General features: G+C 39.3%; 2 protein-coding genes across 2 annotated transcripts; both read right to left on the reverse strand.

Annotated features, from left to right (window-relative positions):
- Positions 1–6,451: 6,451 nt before the first annotated feature.
- On the reverse strand, positions 6,452–7,423 carry LOC122488654 (olfactory receptor 7G1-like). The gene has a single exon (XM_043590255.1). The coding sequence runs from the start codon at positions 7,403–7,405 to the stop codon at positions 6,452–6,454; it is 954 nt and encodes a 317-aa protein (XP_043446190.1). The 5' UTR covers positions 7,406–7,423.
- Positions 7,424–14,514: 7,091 nt separating this feature from the next.
- LOC122488657 (olfactory receptor 7G1-like) lies at positions 14,515–15,471 on the reverse strand. Its single transcript, XM_043590258.1, has one exon. It carries the CDS (start codon positions 15,448–15,450, stop codon positions 14,515–14,517), a length of 936 nt encoding a protein of 311 aa, XP_043446193.1. The 5' UTR covers positions 15,451–15,471.
- Between the last annotated feature and the right edge of the window lie 4,158 nt (positions 15,472–19,629).

Raw genomic sequence — 19,629 nt, forward strand, 5'->3', positions numbered from 1 at the left:
CACAAAATTGTGCCAGGGAAATTTTCTCCTGAGGATAGAAAAAAGCCCCTAGGGTTCAGAGTAGAAAATGAGCAGATCTATTAGGTATTGTTGCAAAAGAACATATTCATGTCAGATGATGAATAATTAGTCACTTCACAGGTGAATATGATCAGGGCATCTTCAGCATATTCCCATTCACGGCCCCGAAGGACTAGTAGACAAACACCTCTCCCTAGGTGAAAACCGTAGACTAGGGAACTTCAGAGTACCTAGCTGCCAGGCCTAAGGAATGGCATTCAGCATTGCTTTCCCTTTGATACTAAAGGAGATCATTGGAAGCCCTGTTTTCAGGGAGAATGAAAACAGAATGAACTAGAGTGTTGTGCAAAAGTGATGGTCCCTGAGTAAAGGCTCACGTGTGCCACCTAGTGACCTGAGCAGAGTGGCCACAGGCAGACAATTTGCAGTCTCTGTGGCCCTTCAGGGTTCAATATCCAAAGTTCCTCCTTAATCAAATTCTTTTGCTATTCTTTTTTTTTTTTTTTAATTTTTTTTTTCAACGTTTATTTATTTTTGGGACAGAGAGAGACAGAGCATGAACGGGGGAGGGGCAGAGAGAGAGGGAGACACAGAATTGGAAACAGGCTCCAGGCTCTGAGCCATCAGCCCAGAGCCCGACGCGGGGCTCGAACTCACGGACCGCGAGATCATGACCTGGCTGAAGTCGGACGCTTAACCGACTGCGCCACCCAGGCGCCCCTAAATTCTTTTGCTATTCTGCTGATCCTAGGGTAGCAAAAATCCTTAAGGAACAAGGCTCAGAGAAGGAACAACTTACAACTGACTGATTCCCTCATCCCGGGAAGCTAAATGTTTGTGATTCTTGTCTGTCCACCTATTTCTTTTCACATCCATTTCAAGATTCTTTTATACATGGATGCAGTTCCCTTCTGTAATTGGATTCTAGCCTTGTTTTCTAAGGTACATTCAAAGGCACCCTTTATGGCAACAATCTAAGGAGGACAGACAGGATATTTAAACTCAAAAATATGGTTTATGGGGCGCCTGGGTGGCGCAGTCGGTTAAGCATCCGACTTCGGCCAGGTCACGATCTCGCGGTCCGGGAGTTCGAGCCCCGCGTCAGGCTCTGGGCTGATGGCTCAGAGCCTGGAGCCTGTTTCCGATTCTGTGTCTCCCTCTCTCTCTGCCCCTCCCCCATTCATGCCCTGTCTCTCTCTGTCCCAAAAATAAATAAACGTTGAAAAAAAAATTTTTTTTAATTAAAAAAATATATGGTTTATTATATGGAGATGAGTAGATAAGATGGATTGATGGATGGATGGATGGATGGATGGATGGGTAGATAGATAACCTATAAAATGCAAGAGATAATATGCATGATAATACAGCATATATACCCTAAAAAGCAAATTCTAAAGACTAACTACATGTATGGCTCATTGTAGTCTGTTTCTACATGTTATATTCAGTAGTTTCTAATGTATTCCCTATAATCAAAATGAACTATGCATGGAAAAGTAACCTCAGAAAAATGGCAGATTAGGCAGCCCAAAGGTCTTGTCCTCTCACAGAAACACTGGAAAAAAAAAAAAAAAAACAAGCAGAATTGGCACAACTTTGACAAAGCTCTTGAAAATAGTCAAAATTTATAGCAACCAGGTCACCTGCATAGCCCAGTCAGTTAAATGTCCAACTCTTGATTTTGGCTCGGGTCATGATCCGACAGTCATGAGATGAAGCCCCACACTGGGCTCTGTGTTGGACATGATGCCTGCTTAAGATTCTCTCTCCCTCTCTCTGTCCATTCTCTGCTAGGACTCCCTCTAAAAAAAAAAAAAATTATGGCAACCAAGTGAGTGCTCAATGAAGAAAAAAGCAATTTCTAACTGGGAGAAAAGTGTTGTGTCATTTTTACCTGTCCTTGCCCCTCCCCTTCCCCGGCATGACAAGAGTCAGTTCAGAAAAGGTCCCAGCCTGTGTTCTCAGTATGAGACCTGGGTCCAGGTATTGTTAAGAGGCAGAGTAGACCTTTTTTCAAATCATTCGGTATGTCTGTTGTAACTGGTCTGGGAGCTACCTGAAGGACTGACACAAGGACTGACCTCAGGCTGGAAAAATAGTAGGCATGGTTCAAAAACACCACCAAACATATTGAGGAGGGCACCTTTTGGGATGAGCACTGGGTGTTGTATGGAAACCAATTTGACAATAAATTTCATACATTGAAAAAAATTAAAAAATAAAATAAAATTCTTTGAGCTTAAAAAAACAAAAACAAAAACAAAAACACAAAAAACACCACCAAACAAACTAGCAGCCTGTACACACCTATGGTAAAAGATTAAAGTCAAAACATAATGTAGTTCTGCTAAGCCCAAGAGCAAAACAGGAGAATTTTTCTTTAGGAAACTAGATGTTTAAAAGCAACAAAGTAGGGGCACCTGGATGGCTCAGTTGGATAAGCATCTGACTCTTGATTTCAGGTCATGATCTCATGGTTCGTGAGTTCAAACCCTGTGTCAGGCTCTGTGCTAACAGTGCAGGGCCTGCTTAGGCCCTCTCTCTCTGCCCCAACCCTGCTCGCACTCTCTCTCTCTCTCTCTCTCTCTCTCTCTCTCTCTCTCTCAAAAATAAATAAATAAACATTTTTTTTAAAAAATGCAACCAAGTATATGGAAGAATTTAGAAAGCCACGTGCATGTCATGGCAAGACATATACTCTGAAAGACCAGAAGATCCTAAACTTTCACATTGATCTCTACATTCAGTGCAAACCTGGTTAAGTGTTGAAAGAGTATTGCAGCACAGATCCAATCTACAAAGACCGAGAGAGCTGTTTGTTTGTATCACTCCTGGCATTTAAGGAAATCTGTCAAAACACTAGCTGAACAAAAGAAGGAATATAGATTTCAATGACCACATACAGTAAGAATTACACTCTTTGCAGGCCACCTGGTTGGCTCAATCGATTAAGCATCCATCTTTGGCTTAGGTCATGATCTCGTGGTTCACAAATTCCAGCCCCACATCAGTGTAGTGTGTTGACAGCTTGGAGGCTGGAGCTTGTTTCAGATTCTGTTTCCCGCTCTCTCAGCCCCTCCCCCACTCATGCGCACTCTCGCTCTCTCGCTCTCTGTCTGTCTCTGTCTCTCTCTCAAAAATAAATAAACTAAAAAAAAATATTTAGGGGCACCTGGGTAGCTCAGTCCATTAAGCATCTGACTTCAGCTCAGGTCATGATCTCACCATTCCTGAGTTCAAGCCCCACACCAGGCTCAGGCTCTGTACTGATAGCACAGAGCCTGGAGCCTGTTACAGATTCTGTGTCTCCCTCTCTTTCTCTGCCCCTCCCCCCCGCTTGTGCGTGTGCACTCTCTCTCTCTCTTTCTCTCTCTCTCTCTCCTCTCTCAAAAAGGAACATTAAATTTTTTTAATCTTTTAATTAAAAAAAATAAAATCTTTGCAAATACACTCTGGGAAAGTCCCTATAAAGACTACTGCCACTTTCAACAATTTTTTAAAGAGCATAGTAGGATTTCCTCATTTTTTTTTTTTAAATTTTTTTTTTCAACGTTTATTTATTTTTGGGACAGAGAGAGACAGAGCATGAACGGGGGAGGGGCAGAGAGAGAGGGAGACACAGAATCGGAAACAGGCTCCAGGCTCTGAGCCATCAGCCCAGAGCCTGACGCGGGGCTCGAACCCACGGACCGAGAGATCGTGACCTGGCTGAAGTCGGACGCTTAACCGACTGCGCCACCCAGGCGCCCCATAGGATTTCCTCATTTTTATGGCTGAGTAATATTCCAGTGTGTGTGTGTGTGTGTGTGTGTGTGTGTGTGTGTGTGATATGTATCTTATAACTTCTTAATCCATTCATCCATTAATGGACACACATGGATGGACCTTGAAGGTATTAAGCTAAATGAAATAAGTCAGACAGAGAAAGCCAAATACGGTATGATCTTGCTTATATGTAGAATCTAAAAAATTAAACAAAACACCAAACTCATTGAAAAAGAAATCATATTTGTGGTCACCAGAGGTGAGAGGTGGGGGTGGAGGAAAATTGGAGCAAGGCAGTCAAAAAGTACAAACTTCTGGTTATAAGATAAATAAGTGTGAAAAATGTAATGCACAACATGATGACTATAGTTAACACTGCTATATGATATATAGGAAAGTTGTTAAGAGAGTAGATCCTTAGAAGTATCATCCCAAGGAGAAAATATTTTTCTTTCCTTTTTATTATGTCTGTATAAGATGATGGATGTTAACTAAACCTACTCTGCTAATCATTTCACAATATACATAAAGCACTCCATCCTGCTGTATACCTTAAACTTATACAGTGATGTATGTCAATTATTTCTCAATAAAACTGTGAAAAAGAGGAGATTCGGATAGCCGGAGCTATTATTATACTATTGACTCTGAAAAGCAAAAAGAAAAAAGAATGAAGAAAAGTGAGCAGATCCCAAGGGACCTATAGGACATCATCAAGTGAAAAAACATATGCATTATGGGAGTCCCAGAAGGAGAAGAGAAAGTGAAAAGACTATTTGAAGATAAAATGAATAAAAACTTCCCAAACATGATGAAATAAATGAACCCACAAATCTAGGAGACCCAGTGAGCTCCGAGGAGGATCATTCAAAGATACTAACACCAAGACTCATTATCATCAAACTGACAAAGCCAAAGGGAAAAAGAGAATCTTGAAAGGAGCTCATCACGTACAAGAACTTACGAGAAAATCAACTCTGCACGTACAATAGAGCCTCAATAAGATGAACAGCCAATTTATCATCAGAACCATGGAGGCCAGATGGCATTGGGATGACATATTTAGAGTGCTGAAAAAAACTGTCAACCAACAACTTCATATCTAACAAAATTTTTCTTCCAAAAATGAGGGAGAAGTAAAACATTTTCAGAATAATGAAGCTGAAAGAGTTCATTACCCCTAAGCCTGCTCTACGAAAATATCTACAGATTCTTTCAGGTTAAAGTGAAAAGACACTACACAGTAATTCAATGCTGTATGAAAAAAATAAAGATTTCTGATAAAGATAAAGGCATGGACAAATAAAAAACAGTACTGTATTTTTGGTTAATAATTCCAGTTTTTACTTCCCATTGGTTGTAAAAAAAATGTAAAACATTTTAAATCTATACTATTGGCAACAATGGATAAATATTTAATTTGTGACACAAAGAAGAAAGGACCAAGCAATATAAGAGCAGAGGTTTTGAGCAGAGGTTTTGCATGCTATTGAAATAAAACTGGCATGAATTCAAACTATATTTTTATAAATTTAGCATATAAAATGTAATGCCCATGATAACCATAAAGACAATTATTTGGATATATTCCAAAAAGACAACGAGAATGGATCCCAAAATATTTCTACAATAAATCAACAAGGAAGAAAGGAGGGCAATCATGGAAGAAATAGAGAACATAAAAAGGTATCAGATATAAAATAAAATTTTTCAAGGAAAAATTAAGTATCTCCTTATCAATAAGTATGTTAAAAGTAAGTAATTAAACTCTCCGATCAAAAGGTAGAGATTGGAAGAAAGATAAAGGAAACAAGATGTGAATGGGGCATCTGGGTAGCTCAGTTGGTTAGCATTAGACTCTTGGTTTCTGCTCAGGTCATGATCTCATGCTTTGTGAGTTCCAGCCCCACGTCGAGCTCTGAACTGACAGTACAGAGCCTCTTTGGGATTCTCTCTCTCCCCCTCTCTCTGGCCCTCCCCTGATTCTTTCTGTCTCTCTCTCAAAATAAAGAAATAAACATAAAAATTTTTTAAAAAAGGAAACATGATGTGAATATAGATTGTTTATGACACTCACAATGGATCCACAAACAGTAATAGGTTTTAAATGAAAAAATAGAAAAATAGACTCCAGCCAATTCGTTGCCAAAAAAGAACTAATATCAGAGAAGAAAAATAGACTTTAAGTCAAAAATATTAAAATTAACAAAGAAAATAAAATGGAAAATAAATAGATACACAGAGACAGGGATTAAAAGGTCTATAATCAAGATGATATAACAATTATAAACATACATACACTAAACAACAGGGCCTCAAAATACATGAAGCAAACATGACAGATGTGAGGTAAGAAATACACATTTCCACAATAATACTTAGAGACTTCAATACATCACTTTCCACAAAGGTTAGTGCCCTTGGATAGATCAACAAGAGAGAACTTGAAAAACAGTATAAACAAACAAAACCAATATATGTAAACATTCCATCCAACCACAGTACAAGACCCATTCTTCTCCAGGATAGATCATCTCAAGGCCACAAAGCAAATTTCAATAAATTTAAAATATTGAAATCGTACAGTGTCTTTTCTGACCATCACAGTGTGAAGCTAGAAATAAGTAAGAAGGAAAAATGGCAACTAACAAGTATAGGGAAATTAAACAACACACTCCTGAAAAAACAATGGTATCTTACCCATGAGTTTCCTCAAGGCTCCCTTCATGTCCCTGTTCCTCAGGCTGTAGATGAAAGGGTTCATCATTTGAGGGACAACAGTGTACATCATTGAAAGCACCGCAGTGTTTCTGGAAGAGTTAGTAAAAGCAGAACTAATGTACACCCCCAAACCTGTCCCATAGAACAAAGACACAACTGACAGGTGAGACCCACACGTAGAAAACGCTTTATACTTTCTGCCCACGGATGGCATCCTCAAAACAGAGGACACTATCTGAGTGTAAGAGAAAATGATTCCACACACAGGGATACCACCGAATAGGCTAGCTGCAAAATATATCAGGATGTTATTGACGAGGGTGTCAGAACAGGCAAGCTTGATGACCTGAACAACTTCACAGAAGAAGAGAGGGATTTCGACGTCTGTGCAGAAGGTCAGCTGCAACACCATCAGACTGTGCATCAGGGCATCCACAGTGTTAATGCACAAGGAGACTAGAATCAGCAGGCCACAGAAGCGGGAGTTCATGGTGACTGTGTACCTCAGTGGGTGACAAATGGCCACATAGCGATCATAGGCCATTGCCGCAAGAAGAAAACTTTCCAAACTAGCAAAAACTAGAACAAAGTAGATCTGGGTGAGGCAGCCTGCATAAGTGATGCTCTGACTCTGGGCCTGGATGTTCACCAGCATCTTTGGGATCGTGGTTGTGCTTAAGCAGATGTCAGTAAAGGACAGGTTGGAGAGGAAGAAGTACATGGGGGTGTGGAGGTGGGAGTCCAAGGTGACGGCCAGGACGATGAGCAGGTTTCCTAGGATGGTGACCAGGTATATGGACAGAAACAGAATAAAGAGAAAGGGCTTCAGTTCTGGATCCTCTGTCACTTGCATAAGAAGGAATTCGGAAACTGCTGTTTTGTTGCTGGGTCCCATGTTGTCGATGAATCTGATGGAGAAGGTGGAGTGACAACACAATCACATGTGTGTTTTCTAGACCAGCAGGAGGAGCATCACCAGTGACAGACACTGTCTTAGGATGGGACAGAGACTAACAGAGAGGATTAAGAAGAAGGTGCCGTCTGTATGCATGTGATTCTGTTCCTTTAACAGAACCGGAAGCTGATACGCCAGAGTGTCATCCATTGTTAATTCCCACAAGGATCAAGAGGAGGCCAATTCAAATATTGCACTAAATATACCATTTTGATTATTTGAAACATTTGGTAATTTTATGAAGAGAAACAGACTGGGGAGGCAGCTGAAGATTCTCTCTGGATCCCCAGAGACCTCGGAGGCAGGCAACTCAGATAATATACAATTACATCGAGAACCAGGAATAGGAAGATTAGGTAAACTTTACCAAATTTCCTGTCCTCTCACTGCCACAAAATTGTAAGTAAATGCCACAGACTTGTTTAACAGTCATCCTGGGGGCGCCTGGGTGGCGCAGTCAGTTAAGCGTCTGACTTCAGCCAGGTCACGATCTCGCGGTCTGTGAGTTCGAGCCCCGCGTCAGGCTCCGGGCTGATGGCTCAGAGCCTGGAGCCTGTTTCCGATTCTGTGTCTCCCTCTCTCTCTGCCCCTCCCCTGTTCATGCTCTGTCTCTCTCTGTCCCAAAAATAAATAAACGTTGAAAAAAAAAATTTAAAAAAAAACAGTCATTTTGTTTTGTTTTGTTTTGTTTTGTTTAAAAAGCAGATTTCTACTTAGGAAGAAATGGTCCTGGCCATACTAGAGAGTGGATACAACATTAATTAATGGAGACACCTGAGTATTGGTGCAAAGTACAAGGAAACATATGAAGAATGTCATAGGCAGAAGGACCTTGGATAAGTTGGTTCTAATCATCTAATACATGTACTCTCTTCATGGCTTCCCTTGGATGAACCTGTAGTAAAACATCTGCCTTCATTTCCAAACACTGATGTAGGTTACCTGGCTGGTATCACAGTGTAATAATGATTGACATTACCCTCGAATGCACCATCTGGGAGATTTGTACTCAGAAAGGGCAGAGGGACTGAATGAGACCTAAGCTCCTGAGCAAGATGCATCATCTATGGGGAGGAGGTTCAGATATGCCACTACTTTTCATAGGAAGGATTGCTGAAATAAGTAAGTGGTCACATGCACAGTGTAGTCTCTGTATCCCTAGAGATTCAATTTCCAAAGCTCCTCATTAGTCAAACAATTTTATTGTCACTGAGATCCCAGGGCAGTGCAAATCCTTCAGGACCAAAACTCTGGAAGGAAGGACTTCCCTGACCCTGTGTGTCCAGGTGCACACCATGTAATTTTTCTCACCTATGTCTGCTCATCTCCATTTCAAATGCTTGGTAAATGACACACCATCCTTCTCTAATTGGATAAGAGTCTTCTTGTCTTAGTTGTGGACAAAGATATTGCTCTCTAATCAATGACATCAAGAATTTTGGTACCTATTTGGGATGTAAGAATACAGTGTGCAAGTTCATATATCTATTATATATATTTTAATATATCTTAAATATTATATATTTTATGCTATATTATATGTATATATTTAAATAAGATTTTTAGATTTAAATTCAAGTTATTTAACATACAGTGTTATGATGGCTTCAGGAGTAGAACCCAGTGATTCATCTCGTACATAAGACACCCAGTGCTCATCCCAACAAGTGCCCTCCTTACTGCCCATCACCCATTTAACCCATCCCCCCACCCAACTCTTCTCCAGAAACCCTCAGTTTGTTCTCTGTATTTAAGAGTCTCTTACGGTTTTTCTCCCTCTGTGTTTTTATCTTATTTTTCCTTCCCTTTTCATATGTTTATCTGTTGTGTTTCTCAAACTCCATATATGAGTGAAATCATATGATATACGTCTTTCTCTGACTGACTTATTTCACTTAGCGTAGTACCCTCTAGTTCCAACCATGTTGTTTCAAATGGCAAGATTTCATTCTTTTTCATCATTGAGTAGTATTCCATTGTGTATATATACCACATCTTCTTTATCTACTCCCCAAGTATGTTAACTTGAATATAAATTTAAAAAAAATAAAACAAATAGAGCAACAAAAAAAAGGAATGCAGTTCTGAAACACGCTAAAACATGGACAAACCTTGAACACATCATGCTAAGTGAAATAAGCCAGATGCAAAAGTACATGTATTTTATGATGTGTCTTATATGAAATATCTAGAGTAGGAGAAATCATAAGAGACAGAAAGTAGACTAGAGGTTGTCAAGGGCTGGTTGTGTGACATTAGAATGAGTTATTGCTAAATGGCTACAGATTTTCTGTTTGATTCTGAAAAGCTGTGAAAATAGACGCAATGGTTGCCCAATATTGTGAATGTAATTTTGCCATTAAATTGCATACTTAAAAATCATGAAAGTTGTGTATGGTGTACAAAGTGGTCCAGTTTAATTCTTTTGCATGTGGCTGCCCAGTTTTCCCAAGACCATTTGTTGAAGAGACTCTTTTTTTCCCATTTTTTTTTTTAGTTTTTATTTAAATTTCAGTTAGTTAACATATAGTACTATATTAGATTCAAGTTCACAATACAGTGATTCAATAATTCCATGTATCACCTGGTGCTCATCATGGTCCTCATCACCTATTTAACCCAGCCCCACCCACCCACCACCTCTCTGGTAACTACCAGTTTCTTCTCTATACTTAAGAGTCTGTTTCTTCAAAACAGATGAACAAAGGGGAAGGGAAGCAAAAATAAGATAAAAACAGGGAGACAAACCATAAAAGACTCTAAAATACAGAGAACAAATTGAAGGTTTGTTCTTTGTAAATGGGCAATGGGCATTAAGGAGGGCACTTGCTGGGATGAGCACTGGGTGTTATATGTAAGTGACGAATCATTAAATTCTATTCCTGAAATCATTATTACACTATATGTTAACTAACTGGGATTTAAATTTTTAAAAGAAGAAAAGTAAAACAGAATAAATGAGTTTGTTTTTCGTTTGGCCTCTCTCCTTTTTCCCTTTGCTCATTTGTTTTATTATTTTTTTTAATGTTTTTATTTTTGAGAGAGAGACAGAGCACAAGTGGGGGGAGGGTCAGAGAGAGAGGGAGACACAGAACCCGAAGCAGGCTCCAGAGTCCAAACTGACAGCACAGAGCCTGATGTGGGGCTCGAACTCACGGACTGCGAGATCATGACCTGAGCTGAAGTCAGACACTCAACTGACTGAGCCACCCAGGTGCCCCATCATTTGTTTTATTTCTTAAACCACATGAGTGAAATTATATGGTATTTTTCTCTGACTGACTTATTTCCCTTAATATAATGTTCTCTAGCTCCATCCCTATTGTTGCAAATGGCAATGCTTCATTCCTTTTTATGACTGAGTAATATTTCATTGTATTCTTTATCCACTCATCAGTCAATGCACGCTTGGGCTGTTTCCATAATTTGGCTATTGTAGATAATGCTGCTATAAACATTGGGGTGCATGAATCCCTTTGGTTTAGTATTTTTTGTATTTTTTGTTAGTAGTACAATTGCTGAATTATATGGTAGTTCTATTTTTAACTTTTTGAGAACCTCCACACTGTTCTCCTCAGTAGCTGCAAAAGTTTGCATTCCCACCAACAGTGCAAGAGGGTTCCTCTTTCGCCACATCCTCACCAACACCTGTTTCTTGTGCTGCTGATTTTAGCTATTGTGACAGGTGTGAGGTGATATCTCATTGTTGTTTTGACTTGTATTTCCCTGAAGGTCAGTGATATTGAGCACCTTTTCATGTGTCTGTTGGCCATCTGGATGTCTTCTTTGGAAAAATGTCTATTCATGTCTTCCGCTTATTTTTATTTGGATTATTTAGTTCTTGGGTGTTGAGTTTTGTAAGTTCTTTATATATTTTGGATACTAACCTTTTATCAGATGTGTGATTTGCAAATCTCTTCTCCCATTCCATAGGATGCGTTTTAGTTCTGTTGTTTTCTCTGCTATGAAGAACCTTTTTTATTTTGATGAAGTCTCAATAGTTTGTTTGTGCTTTTGTCTCCCATGCCTCAGGAGACATACCTAGAAAGAAGTTGCTACAGCCATTGTCAAAGACGTTACCGCCTGTGTTTTCCTCCAGGACTTTTATGGGTTTAGGTCTCACACTTAGTTCTTCAATCCAGTTTGAGTTTATTTTTGTATGTGATGGAAATCCTAACCACAGCAGTCAGAAACAAAAAGAAATAAAAGGTATCCAAGTCAGCAAGGAGGAAATAACTTTCACTATCTGCAGATGACATGATACTCTAAATAAAAAACCCAAAAGACTCCAACAAAAAAGTGCTAGAACTTATAAACAAATTCAGTAAAGCACACAAAAACAATGTACAGAAATCAGTTGCATTTATATGAAGCAATAATGAAGCAGCATAAAAAGAAAATAAGGAATTGATCCTATTTACAATTTTGTTTTGCACTAAAAACAACAAGATACCTAGGAATAAACCTAGCCAAAATGGTGAAAGACCTAGACTTTTATAACTATAATATACTGATGAAAGAAATTGAAGACACCAAGAAATGGAAAGACATTCCATGCTCATGGATTAGAACAAATATTGTTAAAATGTCTATACTACCCAAAGCAATCTATTCATTTAATGCAATCCTTATCAATATATCAACAGCATTTTTTCACAGAAGTAGAACAAACAATCCTAAAATTTGTATGGAACCATAAAAGATCCCATATAGCCAAAGGAATTCTGAAAATAAGTTAAAAACAGACAGGGAGGCAAATCATAAGAGACTCTTAAATACAGAGAACAAACTGAAGGTTACTGTAGGAGTGGTGGGTAGGGCAATGGATTAGATGGGTGATTGGCATTAAGGAGGACACTTGTTGGGATGAGCACTGAATGTTATATGTGAATGATGAATCACTAAACTCTACGACTGAAAGCAATATGACACTATATTTTAACTAACTTGGATTTAATTAAAATTTATTTTATTTTATTTTTTATTTTTTAAAATTTACATCCAAATTAGTTAGCATAGAGTGAAACAATGATTTCAGCAGTAGATTCCTTAGTGCCCCTTACCCATTTAGCCCATCCCCCCTCCCACAACCCCTCCAGCAACCCTGTTTGTTCGCCATATTTATGAGTCTCTTCTGTTTTGTCCCCCTCCATTTTTATATTATTTTTGTTTCCCTTCCCTTATGTTCACCTGTTTTGTCTCTTAAAGTCCTCATATGAGTGAAGTCATATGATTTTTGTCTTTCTCTGACTAATTTTGCTTACCATAATACCCTCCAGTACCACCCATGTAGTTGCAAATGGCAAGATTTCATTCTTTTTGATTGTAAAATGAAAAACAAGAAAGAAAAGCAACACCAGTGGCATCACATTTCCAAATTTCAAGTTACATTACAAAGCTGTAGTAATCAAAACAGTACAGTACTAGCACAAAAACAGATACAAAGATCAATGGAAAAGAATAGAAAACCCAGAAATGAATCCACAACAATATGGTGAATTAATCTTTCACAAAGCAGGAAAGAATATCCAATGGAAAAAACAAATGGTGTTGGGAAAACTGGATGGCAACGTGCAAAAAAATGAAACTAGACCACTTCCTTATACCATAAACAAAAATAAATTCAAAATTATTAAAGACCTGAATATGAGACCTGAAACCATAAAAATTCTAGAGGAAAACACAGGCAGCAACCTCTTTGACACTGGCTGTAGCAACTTCTTTCTAGATATGTCTCCTTGGAAAAGGGAAACAGAAGCAAAAATAAACTATTGGGACTTTGTCAAAATAAAAATCTTCTGCACAGTGAAGGAAACAATCAATTAAACTAAAGGAGAACCTATGGAATAGGGGAAGATATTTACAAAGGACATATCTGATAAAGAGATAGTATGCAAAATATGTAAAGAATTTCTAAAACTCCACCCCCCCAAAATAATCCAATTTAAAAATATGCTAGGTGAAATAAGTTAGAGAAAGACAAATATCATGATTTCACTTGTATGTGGAATTTAAGAAACATAACAGATGAACATAGGAGAAAGGAAAGAAAACTAAGATAAAAACAGAGAGGGAGACAAACCATAAGAGAAGTTAAATACAGAGAACAAACTGAAGGTTGCTGAAGGGAAGCTGGGTGGGAGGATGGGCTAAATGGGTGATGGGCATTAAGGAGGGCACCTGTTAGGATGAGTCCTGGGTAACACATGTAAGTGATGAATCACTAGGTTCTACTCCTAAAACCAATACTATGCTGTATGTTAACTTGAATTTAAATAAATTTTAAAATTTTTTTAATGTGCAGAAGACATGAATAGACATTTTTCCAAAGAAGTAATTCAGATGGCTAACAGACATATGAAAAATTTCTTAATATCACTCATCATCAGGGAAATACAAATATCTTTATTATTTTGGCATTTTACAATCAGCATTACTTTGTCTTAGTAGAAACGATGGCTTCCTCATTGATCAGGATCAAAGGTGTAACCAAAATCTCGAACCACTGAGATAATCACATAATAACAGTTTTGTAGACAATAAAACTGAGCATAGTGAATGTTGATGTTACCCTGCACTGACACAGTTTACCAGTGACAGGTATCAGGAATTACTGGAGTATGAAAGAACAGCTCCTCCCATGTCTCACAATTGGTTTGTCTCTGGAGTATAATCCACATGGCCCTAACCATGAGATTAGGCAGAATCAAATCTCTGCTATCAAACACAAGCTTGCTTGATCCTTTTCCTGACCTATCCAACTTCTCCCACTTCTCTTTTAACATTTCAGTATAACCCTTGCCTTGGGACAGCTTGTGAGGAACCTACCAAAAACACCAAGCTTAGGAATGAAAACTTATTTTTGAAATACAACAGAGCTATACAAAGAACAAATCAAATTTCAACCCAAAATTACAATCAAGTTGCCCATGATGTTACCTAGTCAGTTTAGAAGAAGTTGGTGATGCAAGAATCAGACATTCAGAATCACCCAATATTTCTGTCACTTTGATTCATTCTAGAAACGCCAGTCCACACAGATAACACAGTCACAGAAGAGAAGTTCTACTTATCAGTTTCCTCAAGGCTCCCTTCATGTCCCTGTTCCTCAGGCTGTAGATGAAAGGGTTCATCATTTGAGGGACAACAGTGTACATCATTGAAAGCACCGCAGTGTTTCTGGAAGAGTTAGTAAAAGCAGAACTAATGTACACCCCCAAACCTGTCCCATAGAACAAAGACACAACTGACAGGTGAGACCCACACGTAGAAAACGCTTTATACTTTCTGCCCACGGATGGCATCCTCAAAACAGAGGACACTATCTGAGTGTAAGAGAAAATGATTCCACATAAAGGAATACCACCGAATAGGCTAGTTGCAAAATATATCAGGATGTTATTGACGAGGGTGTCAGAACAGGCGAGCTTGATCACCTGAACAACCTCACAGAAGAAGAGAGGGATTTCGACGTCTGTGCAGAAGGTCAGCTGCAACACCATCAGACTGTGCACCAGGGCATCCACGATGATAATGAACAGGGGGAGTAGAATCAGCAGACTACAGAGGCAGGGCTTCATGATGACTGTGTACCTTAGTGGATGACAAATGGCCACATAGCGGTCATAGGCCATTACTGCAAGGAGACTACTTTCTAAACTTGCAAAAACTAGAACAAAGTAGATCTGGGTGAGGCAGCCTGCATAAGTGATGCTCTGACTCTGGGCCTGGATGTTCACCAGCATCTTTGGGATCGTGGTTGTGCTTAAGCAGATGTCAGTAAAGGACAGGTTGGAGAGGAAGAAGTACATGGGGGTGTGGAGGTGGGAGTCCAAGGTGACAGCCAGGATGATGAGCAGATTTCCCAGGATGGTGACCAAGTACATGGACAGGAACAGGCTGAATAGGAGGGACTGCAGTTCTGGATCCTCTGTCACTTTCATGAGAAGGAAATCTGAAACATGTGTGTCATTTCTAGGTTCCATATTGGTGATTAATCTGATGGAAAAGATAGATTTAATCAAATGTGTGTTTCCAAGATTGGCGGGAGGAGCATCACTGGAGGCAAAAACCATCTTGGGATGGGATGGAGACTAATAGAGAGGAATAAAATACGGGTGCCTTCTGTATGTGTATTATTCTGTTTCTTTAAAAATGAAAAAGACTGAAGCTGATATAGTAGAGCCTCAATAATTGTTAAGTCTGGAAAGGATGACTAGGTAGTCATTTTTTACAACTACATTGTTTATGATGTTCTGTTTCTTAAAACATTTGGTGATTTTATAAAAAGAAACAAACTGGTGAGGCAGCTTAAGAGTCTGTCTGGATCCCCAGAGATGTCATAGGCAGGCAACTGAGATAATACATACATATGTCAAGGTGAACTTTTCCAAACTTCCTGCCCTCTTACCACTTCTAAACTGCAAGTAAATGTCAGAAAATTTTATAGCAGTCATCATGTTTTTTGAAAGACAGATTTCTATTCAGGAAGAAATGGTCCCGGCCACACTCGAGAGTGAATATGATATTAGTAAATGGAGCATTAATAAAAAGCATGAGGAAACACGTGAAGAAGACAACGGACAAACAGGAGGACCCTGGGTGAGTTGGTTTCAATCATGTGGTGTGTGTGCTCTCTTCACAGCTTCCCCCGGATGAACCTGTAGTCAGACACCTGCCCTCATTTCCAAACATTGAGTAAGGGGTGTTAGGTTACCTGGTTGGCATCATAGCGGAAGGATGACTGCCATCTCTGATGTACCGTATGGAAGATCTGCCCTCAGGAAGGGCAGAGGGACTGAGTGAGACCCAAGCTCCTAACAAGACAGATCATCTATGGGAGGAGACTCAGCTATGCTACTACTTTTCATGGGAGGAATTGTTGAACGAGATGGGCACAGGCAGATTGCAGTCCCTGTATCCCTGGAGGTTTAATTTCCAAAGCTCCTCATTAACCAAGAAATTTTATTGTCACAGAGACCCCAGGGCAGTGTAAATCCTTAAAGACCAAGACTCTAGAACGGTGGAATTACAGATGGTGCTTTCTTGACCCCATAAGACCAGGTGTACACCGTGTCCATCTGGGTCTGTTCGTCTCCATTTCAATCCTTTGCAAATATAGGTACACCATCCTTCACTAATTGAAATGCAGTCTGCTTTTTTTTTTTTTAGCTATTAATGAAGGGATCTCTATCCAAAGAATGACATCAGTAAGTCTGACACCAATTTTAGTTGTGAAAGTATAGTTCGTATATATTGATATAAATAATACATTTAAAACCAAAAACAGTAAGATACCTAGGAATGATGCTAACCAAAGAGGTAAAAGATCTGTACTCTGAAACTATAGAACACTTATGAAAGAAACTAAAGAGGGGTGCCTGAGTGGCTCGGTCGGTTAAGTGTCCGACTTTGGCTCAGGTCATGATCTCATGGTTCGTGGGTTCGAACCCCACATCAGGCTCTGTGCTACAGCTCAGGGTCTGGAGCCTGCTTCAGATTCATTCTCTCTCTCTCTCTCTCTCTCTCTCTCTCTCTCAAAAATAAATAAACATTAAAAAACAATAACTATAGGGGCGCCTGGGTGGCTCAGTCGGTTGAGCATCCGACTTCAGCTCAGGTCATGATCTCACAGTCCGTGAGTTCAAGCCCCACGTCAGGCTCTGCGCTGACAGCTCAGAGCCTGGAGCCTGCTTTGGGTTCTGTGTCTCCCTCTCTCTCTGCCCCTCCCCTGCTCATGCTCTGTCTCTCTCTGTCTCAAAAATAAATTTAAAAAACATTTTAAAAAAAAAACAATAACTATAACAAAATGAAGCAAATTGCTGAAGCCAGCGGCAAAAATATGTGAGAAGACAAGACTTAAGAATATATAGGCTATATTAACCCATGTAAAATATGGAACACAATGATAACAGTTAAATCTTGTGGAGTACTTGCTACATGTCATGCGTTGTCCTAAGTGTTTACAATGCTTTTGAGGGTAGACTCATCAGCAGGAGTTACATTTCATACAATCAGTAATTATTTTTGCCACACCAAGGTTACATTAAGTGGATGGCATACAATCCTATTCTCAGGGAATAGATTAAAGGGGATATATTCAGGATGATTCCAGGCAATGTCAAGTAACAATAGAGCCAGAGTTCGACAGACGTCTGTCTTCGGGCATCATATCTGGATAAGATGCCTGTATCTGTTGCAGCCATCAGTGCCCGTGATGGAAACAAGCCCTAGACACAATCACCACATGGAAAAAAGAATAATTTTTCCTCTATATTCCCTACCTCTTAAGTAGTTATCAAGAATATATAACATTTCTGGGGCGCCTGGGTGGCTCAGTCAGTTGAGCGTCCGACTTCGGCTCAGGTCATGATCTCACAGCTTGTGAGTTGACACCCTGCATTGGGCTCTGTGCTGATAGCTCAGAGCCTGGAGCCTGCTTTGGATTCTGTGTCTCCCTCTCTCTCTGCCCTTAACCCACTCGCATTCTGTCTCTATCTCTCTCAAAAATAAATAAACATTAAAAAAAAATTTTAAGAATATATAACATTCCAGGGGCACCTGGATGGCTCAGTCAGCTAAGTGTCCAACTTCAGCTCAGGTCATGATCTCACAGTTTGTGGGTTCGAGCCCCGCGTTGGGCCCTGTGCTGACAGCTCAGAGCCTAGAGCCTGCTTCGGATTCTGTGTCTCCCTCTCTCTGCCCCTCCCCCACTTATGCTCAGCCTCTCTCTCTCTCTCAAAAATAAATAAACATTAAAAAAAGTAATATAACATTCCTTGGCTAAAATCAATAACACAAGAAACCATAGGTATTGACATGGATGTGGAGAAAAAGAAACCGTCATGCACTGTTGGTGGGAATGCAAACTGGTACAGCCACTGTGGATAACAGTAAGAAGATTCCTCAAAAAGTTAAGAATAGAACTACCCCATGATCCAGTAATTGTGCTACGGGATATTTACCGAAAAAATACAAAAACACTAATTTAAAGAGATACACGCATGCACCCTGATGTTTATTGCAGCATCATTTGCAATAGCCAAATTATGGAAACAGCCTAAGTGTCCATTGATAGACTAATGGATAAAGGCATGGTATATTATATTATTATATTATATTTTTTATAGCATATCATATCATATATTCAAGGGCTCCATGAATGGCCAGATTCACAATTTCGACTTTGGCTCAGGTCATGATCTTGCAGTTCATGGGTTTGAGCTCCACATTAGGCTCTGTGCTTACAGCTCAGAGCCTGGAGCCTGGAGCCTGCTTCAGAGGAATGAAATCTTGCCATTCAGAGCACTTGAATATTATGCTAAGTGACATAACTCAGTCAGAGAAAGATAAATATGATCTCACTCATATGTGAAATTGAAGAAACAAAACAAACAAGCAAAGGGAAAAAAGAGAGAGAGGCAAACTAAGAAATAGATTAACTATAGAGAACAAACTGATGATTACCAGAGGGGAGGTGGGGGGGCGAGATAGGAGAAATGAGTGATGGGGTTAAGAGGACACTTCTCATGATGAGCACCAGGTAATGTATGGAAGTGTTGAATCACTATATTGTACGCCTGAAACTAATATAACCCTGTATGTTAACTAACTGGAATTAAAATAAAAACTTAAAATATATATATATAACATTCTTTATTGCTTGTGTCTTTTAGAGGCACAGTTACTTTCTTTTAGCAGGAACAAAGGGTTTTGTTTTGTTTACTAATTAAGATAAATCATTTCACTATCATCTCAAGCCACTGAGATAATCAGATTATAGCAATTTTACAGATGATGAAACTGAGTGTAGTAACAGATGCTGATAGTGTCTTTGCACAGATACAGTTTACCAGTGATCACTCAGGCAATTGCCAAATTAGGTATAAAAGATCAGCTCCTCCTGTGTTTCACAGCAGGCTTACTTTCGAGGTGCAGTTCAAAAAGCATAATAATCTATGGAATTGGCAGAATTTTGTCTCTATGACAACAGACTTATTTGGATCCTCTCCATGATCCATCCAACTTCTTTTCTTCGAGTGTTCAAACAAAATCACTAAATGCCCTACCTTGGGTTCAGCTTTATGGACCTGACCAAAGAAACTGAGTTTGACAATGGAACTCATTCTTGAAACATCACAGAATTGTACAAAGAACAAATAAAG

The sequence above is a fragment of the Prionailurus bengalensis genome, chromosome A2 (assembly GCF_016509475.1).
Source record: "Prionailurus bengalensis isolate Pbe53 chromosome A2, Fcat_Pben_1.1_paternal_pri, whole genome shotgun sequence".
Classification (NCBI taxonomy): Eukaryota; Metazoa; Chordata; class Mammalia; order Carnivora; family Felidae; genus Prionailurus; species Prionailurus bengalensis.

Excerpts from the sequence above, each read along its gene's own strand:
- LOC122488654 (XM_043590255.1), bottom strand. The coding sequence starts at position 7,405 with ATGGGACCCAGCAACAAAACAGCAGTTTCCGAATTCCTTCTTATGCAA.
- LOC122488657 (XM_043590258.1), bottom strand. The coding sequence starts at position 15,450 with ATGGAACCTAGAAATGACACACATGTTTCAGATTTCCTTCTCATGAAA.